Source organism: Misgurnus anguillicaudatus, chromosome 10 (assembly GCF_027580225.2).
Source record: "Misgurnus anguillicaudatus chromosome 10, ASM2758022v2, whole genome shotgun sequence".
Classification (NCBI taxonomy): domain Eukaryota; kingdom Metazoa; phylum Chordata; class Actinopteri; order Cypriniformes; family Cobitidae; genus Misgurnus; species Misgurnus anguillicaudatus.
Genome location: NC_073346.2, coordinates 41,219,462 through 41,234,473, shown reverse-complemented (window position 1 = coordinate 41,234,473; position 15,012 = coordinate 41,219,462). Strand labels below are relative to the sequence as shown.

Here is a 15,012-nt window from a genome sequence, read left to right as displayed (position 1 = left end):
TGAGACATTTTGAAATGTCATGCCAAATATTGGCTCAGTTTGGATTTTATGAGAGCTACACATTCCAAAACAAGTTGGGACAGGTAGAGGCCGGAAAAGTTAAATGTACATGTAAGGAACAGCTGGAGGAGGACCAATGTTTAGGAATAGAAATGTTGTCCTATTCTTGTCTAATACAGACTTCTAGTTGCTCACCTGTCTTAGGTCTTCTTTGTTCTTTGTTTTTTCTGAGTTGAGGTTGTATAAATAATCATAAACAATTGCTTGTTTTATTTCTTGTTACACATAATATGTAGTTTATAGGTGCATTACATTACTATAACTTTGTGTTGTATTACCTTATATTACAGATTACAGTGTTTGAAAAAGGAAAAATTTTATTATTATTATTATTTTGTACATTTTTCTGGCTGAAATTCCTCCATTCGCGCGCGCCCGCGCACCCTTCTACACAATTCTGTGCCTTTATGACGCGTTGTGTTTATGACATAATTACAGCGTGATGATTCTTATTCTGTAGTTATGGCTGTTTTTTTTTTTCAATAAAAAAAAACGTTAAGTCACAAAATAAAGCAGGTTGTGTTATTTTTGCTGGAGGTGTATCAGTGTAATATGAGTGATGAAAATAACGCATCGTTGTGGGTGGAGGTTGAGGAACTGCGACGTGAAGTAAATGAACTGAAAACATCGCTGCTGGATGTCGCGACGAAAAACACGCGACGCGAATCTGAAGACGACTGCACAGGAATTCGCGGTATGAATGAACGAGCTCTGTTCACACAATATATACAAATATATTTGTTTGAATTGTTAAACACAAACTGTTTGTTAATACTTATTTAAAGACATATAAAGTTGTATTTAAACCGCTCACGGGCGCACTTACACATGTTTTTATTAAATATACATGACTATCACCTCGTTAATATGTAACTGCAAGCATATTTTGTAATTTGTCTGGTAATTACATTTTCATTTTATGATACGCAAGTCCTTCCCATTCACTTAAACGGGGCATCTTTTTTGTCGATTTATTGGTTTCTCAATTTTTTTCTGTTTTTTAAACCATTTTCGCTTGGGTTTAGGGTTAGATTTTAGATTTGCTTAATGAGGTTATTTAATATACAGTTTTCTCTAGGGGTGTGCATTGGCACTGCCCTCACAATTCGATTCAATTACGATTCACCAGGTAACGATTCAATTCAATTCGATTCTACGATGCATTGCGATGCATCATAATTCTACTGTACACAACAAGGCAAATTTTTAATCAGTCAAGTAGTAAAGTCAAGTGCAACTATTCTCAACAAAAACGGAAGCTTAGCAGTTTTAAGACAATGAAAATTATAAACCTGAGATGAGACACAGCGTAAGTCTTGTCTAGTTTCCCATTAACTTCATAGAATCCGAAATGTGCCCATATGTCCACCTTCCATGGAAAAGGGTGCGTTTTTATTTACCCGTCTATCACTGTCATCTCTCTTGGCCTCAGCCATCTTGATTGTTGTTGTTATGCCTCCGGAAGTAATTGAAACTTCACAACTTTATTGTGCACTCGAGGTCAGAAAATAAACAGTGGCATAATCGATTATGGCACTTTGCTGCATCGATGCTGAATCGTGCATACGCGCATTGCGATGCATTGCCGAATTGATTATTGTTGACACCCCTAGTTTTCTCCATGTTTTTGTCAATATTTAAGCCATGGTCGCTTGGAGTTGGGGTTAGAGTTGGGGTTTGGGTTAGGATGTCATTTTTATATAACAAAAAGTAGTTCTAACCCTAAACCTGAGCGAAAATGGTAAAAAAAAAAAAAATTGAGAAACCGATAAATAAAACGACAAAAAAAGATGCACCGTTTAAGAGAATGGGAAGGACTTGTGTATCATATGCACGCCAAAGTGGAATTTGGCGTATGTATTGCACGAGTTTTACACTTCGTGCTATTTATACGCATCTTCTGTCATAGTCTGGGATGTAAATGTTATCAGGGCTCGGAGAAAATCGCTTTGTTACTTTCATCCCATGTTACTTTTGCCCTGGTTCTCCCCTACTCTTCCAGACCTGTCCCAAATAAAACATGTAGCAGATAACTGTGAAGATCTGGATATTGTAATAGAAACCTTGAACAACGTTTGTTCTAGCACGAGCCTGGAAGCCGTTGCTCCTATTAGATCAAAAAGAGTTAGGAAAAATGCCAGCACCATGGTATGACCATCATACCGCAGCCCTTAAAAAGGTAGCTAGAAAAATGGAACGCAATTAGAGAAGCACAAAGTTAGAGGCCTGCGTGCTGCATGGAAAGAGAACGTTTAACACTACAGACAGCCTATAAAAAATGCCAAGCTTAATAAACAAGCTTATTGAAGAAAATCAGAATAACCCTCGTTTCCTCTTTAGCAGAGTTGTGAAACTGACTAACAACTGATTATCAGAATGCAATCCATCATGTACACTGCGGTCGTAAAATTCTGGTTACTTAATTATCCCTAGATTATCAAAAGTATCTAAAGGCGGTCAATCCTTTTTCTACTTAACCCCTAAGCTCTGGAATGATTTACCAAAAAAGGTTTGAGAATCAGACAGAGTTGATCACTGTAAGTTTAAGACATTTCTCTTTAACAAAGCATTCAAATAACTCATCTGGGTAATACTTATGCAGCAATAGCCTGTCTGGAACCGAGTAGATATTAAACCATGGTTTTTGGGGTGGTTTCCTGAACAGGGATTATTTTAAACCAGGACTAGGCCTTAGTTTTATCAGGAAATAAAACTAGTTTTAACAAAAATGCTTTACTAAAAACATTACTTGTGTGCATTTTGAGGAAAAACAAAGGGCAGTTATGTATTTAATGACGTGTCAGTGCAAAATGTTTTCAGTTTGGACAGCACTTACATTTATTTTAGTTCAGGACTAGTCTAATCCCTGTCCGGGAAACCGCCCCTTTATCTCCCTAAGCCCTTCTCCCACCGGGTTGTTCTCCTAGGAGAATTTTTCCACCACTAGGGAGTCTGCTGACATTGGCTTAACTTAGCACCCTCTTACATTAAGTTACATTATTACTACGCTCACTAGTACGGTTTAATCTTAGCCACTGTACTTTACTGATTATGTTGTACCAAATTGTGAAAAGTGTTATAAAATTGAATTGACATTGAATTAATATAAGTCAAACTGCAGTTGATTTGTTTTAATTGAAGCCTTAATAACAAAAAATACAGCTAAGTAGCGCAATAAAACATGATAACAACATGTTTTGACAAAAACATTTAAAAATCTAGTTTTTGGAACCAAACTCTTCATATATTTTCAAACATAATTTTAAATATGTTTACACAAATATATTATTAGGCAATTTTTGTATATTTTGAAATTATATTCACCTCGTATTGGGAGACAACTGCACTAACTGCAAAAATATACTTATAATTTTAAATTTTATACAAACTTTATACATTTTATACAAGCTTTTATTTTTATTTTTGCTGTATGGGTTTTGACCCTGAAATATATTCAAATTCAAAAATATATTTAAATAAGTTTTTACTTTCTACAAAATGTAGCACATATTTAAAATATGTATCTTTGACCAAAGAAATGTTTTTTGTCATATAGGCCTGTTCACCCTATGCAAAAATTTTAAATACAGAACAATATTTAAATATTTACTAAGCGCCTACTGACAACACATACAACCATGTTTAGCACTTTCAACAGTGTTTTATGTAATTTCAAAGGGTTTCCATGTAAAATGATACCAAACTTTTGTATGTAAACCTCTGCATGTGGGTATGGGAAGCTTTTGAAATTGGGTAGGCCAAATCCAGGCGAAAATCCCCAAAATAGCTTCAGGGTGTAAGTTGGTTAAATACAATATTTCACTGTAATAATACAGTTTAATGCTGTGAAATCCTTAATTTTTTTACTGTGTTGCTGTGATATTACAGTCATTTCTGTGATATAACAGCAGGTTTTAGATTGCAAGATTTTACTGTAAAAAAGAGTTAAATGCTGTAAAATCCAAGGATACTATAGTTTTCACAGGTATTCATTGGGATATTACAGGGAAACTTAATTACAACAAGTTGTGGTAAAATAACACTGTTAATGATTGTAAAATGCTGGTAATTTCTAACAGTGTATAGAATTACAAAATATTTTTTGTAATAATGTAATTATGTAATGCTGTAAATATAATTTAGATCAGAGGCTCAGTGAATCTGTGGATGAGAGGAACTTCAGTGAAGATCTGCTGAGGAGACCTCAGAAAAGCTCTTCATTCATGAGTCTGCTACCATCACAAACATCATCATCTGAAGATCTGTTCAGCTCTCGCTTCATATACCACAGACTGAAAGGTTTCTGCAACCTTTATTTTACACTAGCAGTTTACATTCATCACCTTCTCATGTTTGTTTCTATTAAAAGTTTTAAAAATGTAAGCACACTATTTTCCAAACATTTCTATAGGCAGTGCATCTTATACTGTTATCTCTTGATAGTGACTCTGATTTAATCCCGCAGATCCGCGGAGGTTAATGGGTGAAATTGCTTTCCAACTGGACCGTCGAATCCTCTCGTATGTTTTCCAGGAACAATCTAGGTTGTATGGATTCACCGTGCAGAACATAAAAGACAAAATAGAGCAGGTAATCTGCAGATGATATCTTTTTGACATGTGGTACAGGCGATTGATGTGCAGGTAGGAGAAAGAGATCTGCTTTGTGTCCTCTAATGTTTACCTTCAGGTCTCCACACATCCACTGACTGGGAAAGTAGATGAAGCGTACAAGCACCAGCTGTTCAAACGTCACACAGAGATCATGGACAGGCTTCAGAGACTGGGCTACAACATGAGTCTTCACCCTCCCTTCACCGAGTTTATCATCAACACATATGGGATATTGAAGGAGCTTCCAGGTGTGTATGGAGACCAGGACACAGTTTCTTTAAACAATCCAGAGTTTCTGCGTAAGGTGATTGTTGAAAATGCTCCGTCAAAGCTGCTGAAGGATCTTCTGCTTTTGCTCAGCTGCTTGTGTTTCATGTCGAAACAGGACGGCAAGAGTCTCTTACTGTGGTAAAGAGCATCAGTCATATTCACTCCCATCATGCTTACCAGGAGAAAAAGTCTCAGCAGAATCCCTTGACTGAAAATAAACAGCAAAGAAATGCAATGTGTTGTTGGAAAGTTGCTTTCCTTTGGTTTGCATCAGATTTAATAAGATCATTTATGCAGAATGTGCTTCACATAAGGGTTTTATTATTATGAAGGAACATAAACTCCTCTCTACAGTCATATTTCATTGCTTCTGTTGATGCACACGTTGTCCATTAACAAGAGATCATATGATCCTGTGCTTCTATCCTAACCTAGAAAATGTGAAAAAAAACTTCAACACAGTAACCCAGATCAGTATTTGCATTTCCTTGGCATTTAAAGGAAAACCCCAAAATGGCACATTTTTGCTCACACCTACAAAGTATCAATTTTATCATGTTATAATAAATTATCTATGAATACCATATTTAAACTACAATTACTATATTAAAACCATAAGTAATTTGTAAGGATGGATATTTTCTATGGACAATGTAAATGAAACCTCCTTCACCGAAATTAACCATGATTTTTTGTGGTAAAAGTGTAGTGTGTGTTTGTGTGTAGTAAAGTGTATTGATTACTATTAGCAAAACCATGTTTTTACTAGCCTATAGTAACCATAGTTTTTGTATACCATGGTTTTCATAATCTGACAGTCATGTCCAAATATCCAATTGAAAAATGGTTTAGCTTATATATCTTTAAAATATTAAAAAGAAAACATGAAGTGCAAATTTAGTCATTAGGAGAAGACTGACTGTGAATACTTGAAATATAACCATTTATTAAAGTTAAACAGTAAAAACAAAAGAAGTTTAAGAGCTCTTTGTTGATTACACTTGCACATTTTTTGTGCAATGTTTATAGTTGAAATATTTATATATGGCTCTCGCAATGTTAAACTGTAAAATATGAGTTTTCAGTAATTAAAAAGCAAAATACTGGATACAAGTAGTGTGCATCTTTTTGAAAATGCAGGTTTTTAAATATATATATATCCTATAACAAAAGTAACAAAAACAACAAAGTTATAACATATTTAATAATAGGGTATTTTTCAGATTAAGGGCCAAATTGGGTTGCTGCAATTTTGAAAATTCCAAATTTGACCTATTGGTATACACCAAATGATCAGTCCTTAAGTCAGGAGCAACGTTATGAGCTTGGTTGAGATCATAAGATAAGGGAATTTATGATTTTCTTTTTCTTTTATACTATGTCAAGTAAATGTCTCTTTACCATCACATCATTGAATAAACAAAACTCAAATGATAAATCAGTGCTTTTTAAACATTTTGTGGTTTCACGTGGAATCTAATTTATCTTGAACTTAATGAGATTTTTACTTGCAAGATGAATTATAGTCATTTACGTATCTAAATTTCTGATTCATCAATACCCTGGCTTGGAATCTAAGCTTATTTTAAGTGAATGCCATCAAAACTTTTTAATAAATTGTCAGAAATGTATAATTGTAGGATGCTTTTGTTATTTATACATGATAATTTATTGGCAAAATTATGTATTGTGCTGGTAATGACTGTGCTGGTAATGACATTTTTGTAAAAAAAACTAGCTCTACTAGCTAAGATGATGACTAAGCAAGTGTAGTTAGCTTTCTACATGTACTGTACACCATTTTAACTATTAAAGTGACAAAAATATTTAAAAAATGATTAAAAATACAGAACTACAACACATATGGTAATGACATAAGTGTACAGAAAATATAAAGAGTCGATTTGCTTACTTTTCTGGACATCAAGGCATCAGTATTGCAGTTTGAAATCTATGTGCTCCACTATGTCATTAGGTTACCATGGATAAAGTCCCTTTATGCAGAGCGTGTTGGTAATGACAGCTAAACCATGGGACAGGTACAAATTACGCAAAATAAAGTACAAAATGCATATATATGCTTAATCTGTGCATGTAATTTATTAGTTCAAGTAACATTTAATTCATATAAATATTTTTTTTTATTAATTTGTGATAAATAATGTTTGAAATATGGCACGACATGTGAAAACTCTGGTGAAGGACAACACCAAAACACCGATATTGTACCACAAAACACCAATAAAATGTGATAAAATTATTAGTAAGAGCAGCTATAAAAAAGTCTAGGCTTGTTTTTGTTTATACTAATTAATGGTGCTCAAATGTATTAGATTTAATTAGGTTTTAATAGAATTACACCCTAGGGACATAAATAGGCCCGAATTCTGGGAAATACCCAAAAATCATAAAAGGCAAAATAGGGGTAAAATTTTGTCCTGCATCATATTAACGCTTATAAAATCTGGCCCTGGAAGAAGAGTGCTTGAAGACCCCTGCCATAGGATAACCATTTTTCCCCCCAAAGAACTTTTTAGTCTAAGAACCATTGACCTTTTCTGAAGAATCCACTATAATCACTAGAAAAACCTTTTGTGCAACAGAGAGAACCTTTATAGAACCGTACAGTTTTGGGAACCTTTAATTTTAAGAGTTAAAACATTTTTGATGTGATAAGCACTTCAAGTCTCGTTAACTTCAGACAACCAGGAAGTTCGCTGTCAAGTGAACGGGAGCGCGCACAGGGATGTGATCTGTAGCGCGCATGACCCATTAATACGCGTTCTTGTAGAAACCGCTGGAGGAGGGACACGATCAGGAAACGAGAATCAAAACCAAACCATACTGCGCTTTATTATTGAATCGGTTCGGTTTCCAGTAAACGAGCCATGAAACAGAAGATCTGTCACATCCACTCGTCAAAACAACGACTGCGTGCACACCAGAATCATTTAACCAGGTAAGTGTTGATAGACAGGTAAACTTCACCATTATCCGCCCTGCTAACCGGGAACTGATCGCCAGTTACACGTGGCTATACCGTGCAGTTTTATGTTAGGCTGTTTTGTAGCTCGTGGGTGTACATTTATTTATTTGATACGCCGCAAACGTATGATGACGTCAGCACACGTGTTGTTACACGGATCCTGTCAGTGTTACTACATGACAGCTGGAGTTATCATTAAAATCTGTTGATTTTATCATCGAACATGTCAGTATCATAAAATCTGTGGTGTTATTGAAGTCGATCGATAAATGAAAATATGAATCTGTTTGTGTTTGCTCGATCTGTGTGAGTAAACACGCATCATCATCATCATCATCCTCACACGCGTGTGTGAGAGTGTGCAGATGGTGAGGTGTGGATTAACAGAGAGACTCAGTCTGCTTTCATCATCTGTGTCTACTGTAAATCAACTCTAATCTGGACAATTTCATTCAGAGAACACTGACTGGTTCTTAACATGGCCAAAAAAAAAGATCTTTAGGTCTGATGTGGTGCGTGTTGTGATTGGACAGCAGGACATTTAAATGCAAATCAAATGCACTGAATTGAGTTCTAGTTAGGATTGCAAAACAGGCTTCTTAAAGGCAGGGTATCTGATTTGATCCAGAAACATTTATAGAAACAGCTGCTTAAAAGTCTCCTGATAGCAATCACTATGTTAAGTTCTTTAAATTTATTTTTATAAATATATGTCACCTATATGTGACTAAAAATGTTTCAATAAATCATTGAACTTGGACCAAACACAGTAATTGGATGCATGCAAGTTTTGCTCCTCATCTGTGAACGTGTTTTGCATGCCACTGCAACCTGTTCACACAGACACCATACGTCATCGGCGCGTTCACGTGCACTCACCTCTTGTCTGTAAACAGAGGAAGAATGGCAAACTTTCCTGCTGAATTGACAAACTGCACAGTAGCCACAAAGCAAAATACATTTTTTGAGACAACAACAAAAAACCCATCTGGATCAGCAAAGAGCAAAAACCTGAATTAACATTAGTAACTTTACAACATGTGTTTTGGAGGAAGCGTGTCTTTGGATGAAGATTTGAATGAAGGGTGGGATTGTGATTTTAGTGCTGGTAGGCTACAGTAAGTATTTTTCAAAATCAGATACCCTGCCTTTAACTCTCCAGTCCCATATATGAAGGAGTGTCACAAAAACTCATCTGTGACTTGTTAGACTCCAGTTAAATCAGACAGATGCATTCATCATTGAAACCAGAAACAAAACTAGAAGGTAAAAGGAAATCTAACCCAGATTACATTAAATACAGATTCTGTTGCTGTGAGGATCTGTAATATCCATGTATGAAGGGGAGAGCAGGGCACAAAAATTAACAATTTTTGACTTTGGCTTATCATTAAAAAATTTACAATAAAAATTGTTTTTACACAAATGAACACTTAAAGTTTGTTTGTGTGATCTACAGTTATCGTACAATTACATAAAAAGTGACAGGAATGCAAACGTTACCCCATAGTTGGGGTTCATTGTAACAAACAGAGGGTTTGTTGGAACACCTGATAGAAAATTTAGTTTAAACACACATAATTCAATCAAATTCTGTCTATATACTAAAGGTGGATATTGTTTATATATCTGCTTATAATAGATAGAAATCCACACATTCATCCATCAATCATCCTTCATCGAACCATCCGTCTATTATGTAGCAATGCATAGAAATAGATTTATAAAGAACAAAAAAAAATGATACTTGTGAGTTATTTCCCCTGATATTGTATTAAGAGTTATCATTTTGATGAATAGTATTTACATTGTTTTCATTTCATAATCATTGTATACCTGAGGCTTTATTGTGTGACAACTAACCCCGCTGTGTAAAAATCTTTTCTCTTCGTTCAATATCTACCTACATAGTTTTTCTGTGTTGTATGTTATCAGTATCAGAACAGACCTGTTTTTGGTTTGTGACCCAACAGTGGCAAAGTAGTATTTCATATTTCCCTTCATTAGATATATGTGTAGATATCTACCTGAAAATACATGACAAAGGTTATGCAAACCTGTTTCTCTTGTTAGCAGGCTGTATGCACGTCTCAAAGCCATTTAATATAAAGTTCCAGAAGGAAACTTCAGCGTGTGAATTGATAGCTGACAGTTGAAGGTTTTATTCCAGTGATGTGTCAGATTTGCATTGTTCTTGTTATGACACTCGGCATTCAGTGTTTGTTCTGTCAGTTTTGAATGAACACACACTTCCCTGTCACAACTAATGTCAGTGTCGGGTCGATTTGAAACATTGCATGTTGATCAAGTTTTTGTTTTTCATTTTGCAACAGAATTCAATTGGATCTGTGTGAGATATGAGAAGACTGTTTGCTGTGGTATGTGGTGTTAAGGCATGTCTTTGAGAGAGTCCCCTTTCCCCAATGCTTTTTTGGAAGGTCTCCACGCTGTAGGATGGGGACTCATCTTTCCATGTTTTTGGTTTCTGGACCGTCTCATCGCTGGCTGCCACAGCACCAGTTTGGAGCGCAGGCAGCGGCGAGAAGAGGAATGCTACCTCCACCCGCTTAAAGTCATCTTCGGCTCCGTCCTTTTCTTCATTCTGTTCATCGTTTCCACACCCTTCGCTCTCCTGGGCTTCCTGTTATGGGCACCGCTCCAAGCGGTACGCAGGCCTTTCTCATACCACAAGCAGGTGAAGATCATTCCTATGGAGGACCGCAACGCCAGATGGGAAGAGACGGGTAAAGTCAGTTTTGGATTCATATCTGCTAACCTGTGCCTGCTGACAGACGGCATAGCGCGTTTCAACAACCTCGGACACACCCAGCGGCGTGCGGAAATCATCGGGCACAACATCGTCCAAGGTGTGACTCGCCCTCATATCCGTATATTTGTCGATTCTCCCAGTAGCTGCCGCACCGTCACCCCCTCCAGCACTCTGCTCACGCAGGGTGCATCTAACTCGTACGGAGCCATGGATCAGACGGAGGGAATTGAACCAGATAGAGATGTTCCCAAGAGGGATTCTGTAGCATCTTCTGAGGAACCGGGAGAATCGAAGCAGCATTCCAATCCCAACTGCAACCAGAATTTCAACCAGCATCCTCCTCGCTCCTTACGGACGCTGTTTACAGACAGCGATGTGCCGATGGAGGTTTCCTCTCTGTTTCCACCCACCGTGGATATAGTTTGTCTGGAGGAGGTGTTTGATAAGAGGGCCGCTCTGAAGCTCACGCAGGCTCTCGGTCCACTTTACGGTCATATCATCTATGATGTTGGCGTGTATGCGTGCCATCCGTTTGGAAGTTGCTCCTCTTTCAAGTTTTTTAACAGCGGATTATTCCTGGCTAGTCGTTATCCGGTGCTGGAAGCTCAGTTTCACTGCTTTCCCAACAGTCGTGGAGAAGACGCGCTGGCTGCCAAAGGCGTGCTGTGTGTAAAGGTGCATTCATATTCATTCTAGTTTTGTGATCATTAATGTGTCTAAACCTTTGACCGGTTGTGTATTTGTGACTAACACAAGCTGTCTCTTCACAAGGTGGACATAGGGTTACAGAAAGGAGGGAAGACAATGGTTGGGTATATGAACTGCACTCATCTGCACGCTCCCGAGGGCAAGTGATCTTCAACCCAATCCCCTATAGGCATTGTTTTCATTCTGTGCTTATCTTTTATTATAGGGCTGGGCCATTTTACTGATTTTTTAAATTAATTCGAATGTACGTTTTGACGCAATTTTAATTTTATTTCAATCTGGGAATGGAGATTTTGAATGGAAGATCGTTAAAGTCAATGTGAATCTGATTACACGGCATCGTTTTGCTACATAGAAAATGAAATGGCACTCCAATTAGGCAATATTATTATTTTATGCCCTTTTGTCCTGTATGTGGGAAAAGTAGAGTGCCGTTATTGATTTTATATTTAAAGTATGCTGATAACTCTTCTTTACTGCACTTGGATTAAAACTTTAGTTAATTTAACCAGATGTTCTTGCATCTTATAAAAATAATGTTATCGGAAAGAGAAGTTACTGCAGTATTGTAGTTATAAGTTGACAAAAAAATGGTGAATCAGTCGAATGTCTTGAAACAAAATCCAGATTAAATTTTTTGCCATATCACCCAGCCCTACTTTATTATGAGCCAATTTTAATTATGCTTTACTTTGAAACTAAAAACATTGATTTGGTCTTTATCAGGGGATGGAGAAATTCGTTTCGAGCAGCTGAACATGTTGACCAGATGGATAAATGAGTTTCAAAAACAGACCAAACAAGAAGGTGAAATGGTGATGTTTGATGTGCTTTGTGGAGACTTTAACTTTGACAACTGTTCCCCTGGTGAGTCTTTTAAACAACATGTCATATTCTACAGCCAAACTATATACTCGCATTGTATTATTGTTTTCTGGTGATATTTAAGTTAAGATTTTGCTTCATTTTGGTTATTATTCTTTCTAAAGATGGTGTCATATAAAACTGCAAATCTTAATTACTATCTATGTATTGGTTCTTATAAATTAAAACACTGTTTTTGGGGTACTTAATGAAAAAACATTTTAAAATCATGCTGTCATTGTTTTATAAACACATTTTTACTGTGCGTTTACTTCTTTCATTAAGGTCATTTTTATTTGTATACATTTAGTATGGTATTGGCTATAAGGGCTGTTTAGGTTTCTTTGATTGAGAAAATCACTTTTATAGTAAATATAAAATACTTAGATATATATTGAATAAAACCAAAAGCTATAATTGAGTTCTGTGTAACAGCTGTACGTCTGTTGTGTGTTTAGATGACAGACTTGAACAGTCACACAGTCTGTTTGATGACTACAGAGATCCCTGTAGATCTGGAGCAGGTCAAGAAAAACCCTGGGTCATAGGTCAATAACACTCATACTAACTCTTCATCTGCATGTTCAACACATTGAAATACACAAACACCTCTGTTTCTGTTCCTCAGTTAATGTGGTTTTATTTGTAGGTACTCTGTTGGAACAGCCGACACTTTATCATGAGAAAATAATGACTCCAGACAACCTGCAGCAGTAAGATAACACTTCTACATCAGACGCAGTATTATTGATACAGTCGATACTTCTTTAAATGTATTTTGAAGAAGCATCACAGCTGAAACTGAAGCAGTTTATTTAATAATCAGATTATTTGGGTTGGTTTGTAGAACTTTAGAAACTGAAGAGCATCGCAGACTTTATATATCTCCACCGGTTCCTCTTAAAGATGTTCCTCTGGTTTACCCTGAGTCTGATCAACCCTGGGTGGGCCGTCGAATCGACTATCTGCTTTATCGAGAGGCTTCTGTCTCCAGTCAATGTAGTACAGTAGGTTTCATTTCTCTTTTTCAATGTTTGGTTAAAACGCATCATATGATGTAGTACAGATCAGACGTGATCAGTTCACATTGTTCACAATACTCTATTTTTTTACTCTAGTTTAAAGGCTTTGAATGAAAGGGTCAGTTCCAAAGCACTTTAAATTGTTTCCTTTGTTCTTGTTTAGGAAGTGGAAGAGTTTACATACGTGACCCAGTTGGCTGGTTTGACCGATCACATCCCTGTGAGCTTCAGACTCAACGTCACTTTGGATTCAGAAGAGATGTGAAGATCATGTTTATTGTCCAGTAACCCTCATCCTAGCTTTAAAGGAACAGTTCACCTAAAAATTTCAAAGGCACTGCCAGATGAGAATGACTTAAATATACAGTAAGGCTTTAAATCACAGAAAGCTGTTGCATGGCATCAGAAAAGTTTCAAAAGTTGAAATCCAGTGCATGAGTATAAGAAACTTTTGTTGGCTGTTACTTTAATTGCATGAAGAATAAGAGGATTGATAGACTGAAAAAATAAACAAAGATTGAAAAGATGAACTTTCTTTTTAATTTTAGAGTGAACTGTTTCTTTATGATTGATAAGGATTAAGAATCAGCAACCCTTTTAAATGCTTGAACTATGTAAGAGAGTAAAACCAAATATCAGAATCTGAATCACTTCTTTAAGCAATAGTTCTGTTAAATGTTTATCTATGCATAACTTCAGTCAGTTATATTATTTTATCTATGTATAGATGTAATGCATAGTTTAAACATGCTTGTAATCTGCAACATTTTTCATGACAACACCAAAATAATTTTGGAAATGTATTTTAATAAAAGGTAGATTTTTTTATAACATTTGAGTAGTTTTTGCAGTTCTCTATTTATAATCTTCTCTGATCATATTGATCAAATTTTCACTAAAAGTAACGTAAACAGACAGAATAGTTTTCAGGGAATGGTTAAATGTGGGAATTGTTATTCACTGAAAAATGCAATTAATTTAGATTAAAATAGACCTGTTTGTAACGTAGGCTGCGTCCAAAAGTTTAGGCAGCTGACTTGTTGCCTCGCTGCCTCATAAGATAATGAATTCACTGGCATGAAGGCAGCTCTGAGAAACGCATTCGGACAGCCTTCATAGGCAGCATAATAAAATTCAGTTGGAAATATAAACAGAGAGCACCTTTCTGATAACTAATCCCACATTCGAAAACTACAATAATACTTTGTCTATAAATGCAATCAAAAGGTGTAAAAAGTGAAAATAAAACTTTATTTACACTAAATTTGTGCTCCAGTCGCTTTCTAGGCTGCCTTTTTTTTTAAATCGACCAGACACATCCTGCTTTCGGACGCATCCGTAGTTACATTTAAACTTTAAAACTATTACATGAATTTACAAATAGTAAAGTATAATGCATTCATTTCTTATAAGAAATACCAAAACAAAAACTACCAATATCATTTTTTACTTTTTCGCAAGTGTAAGCGGTTTAAAAATTAGTCTGTACACAAAGTAAATGTTATACATCCATCTTTGTAATACAGTGTATTCGTGCAAAGAGGCGGATATAAAATCCAATCGTAGTTTTCAAACTATTTTATAAATATTTTTTTTTAAATCACACCCTCATTGGAACTCATTGGAGGCTGAGCCTACCTATTATTAAAAACCTAAATTTTGCCCTGGTAAATAAAACAGAAAATGCAGTTACACACACTTTAAATGCACAAATATTTT

General features: G+C 35.9%; 2 protein-coding genes across 2 annotated transcripts; both read left to right on the top strand.

Annotated features, from left to right (window-relative positions):
- The first annotated feature begins 67 nt into the window (after positions 1 to 67).
- Positions 68 to 6,199, top strand: LOC129448906 (speriolin-like protein). Its single transcript, XM_055211599.2, has 4 exons — positions 68 to 754; positions 4,204 to 4,359; positions 4,526 to 4,650; positions 4,750 to 6,199. The coding sequence occupies exons 1-4, from the start codon at positions 613 to 615 to the stop codon at positions 5,083 to 5,085; spliced, it is 759 nt and encodes a 252-aa protein (XP_055067574.2). The 5' UTR covers positions 68 to 612; the 3' UTR covers positions 5,086 to 6,199.
- Positions 6,200 to 7,651: 1,452 nt separating this feature from the next.
- smpd5 (sphingomyelin phosphodiesterase 5) lies at positions 7,652 to 14,119 on the top strand. Its single transcript, XM_055211596.2, has 8 exons — positions 7,652 to 7,902; positions 10,263 to 11,374; positions 11,471 to 11,546; positions 12,134 to 12,274; positions 12,730 to 12,819; positions 12,921 to 12,984; positions 13,119 to 13,278; positions 13,457 to 14,119. Exons 2-8 carry the CDS (start codon positions 10,325 to 10,327, stop codon positions 13,556 to 13,558), a joined length of 1,683 nt encoding a protein of 560 aa, XP_055067571.2. The 5' UTR covers positions 7,652 to 7,902; positions 10,263 to 10,324; the 3' UTR covers positions 13,559 to 14,119.
- Positions 14,120 to 15,012: the final 893 nt, after the last annotated feature.

Excerpts from the sequence above, each read along its gene's own strand:
- LOC129448906 (XM_055211599.2), top strand. The coding sequence starts at position 613 with ATGAGTGATGAAAATAACGCATCGTTGTGGGTGGAGGTTGAGGAACTG. Across the intron at positions 755-4,203 it reads CGACTGCACAGGAATTCGCG|ATCAGAGGCTCAGTGAATCT; the intron begins GTATGAATGAAC and ends AATATAATTTAG. Across the intron at positions 4,651-4,749 it reads TAAAAGACAAAATAGAGCAG|GTCTCCACACATCCACTGAC; the intron begins GTAATCTGCAGA and ends GTTTACCTTCAG.
- smpd5 (XM_055211596.2), top strand. The coding sequence starts at position 10,325 with ATGTCTTTGAGAGAGTCCCCTTTCCCCAATGCTTTTTTGGAAGGTCTC. Across the intron at positions 11,547-12,133 it reads TCATCTGCACGCTCCCGAGG|GGGATGGAGAAATTCGTTTC; the intron begins GCAAGTGATCTT and ends GGTCTTTATCAG. Across the intron at positions 12,820-12,920 it reads AGAAAAACCCTGGGTCATAG|GTACTCTGTTGGAACAGCCG; the intron begins GTCAATAACACT and ends TTTTATTTGTAG.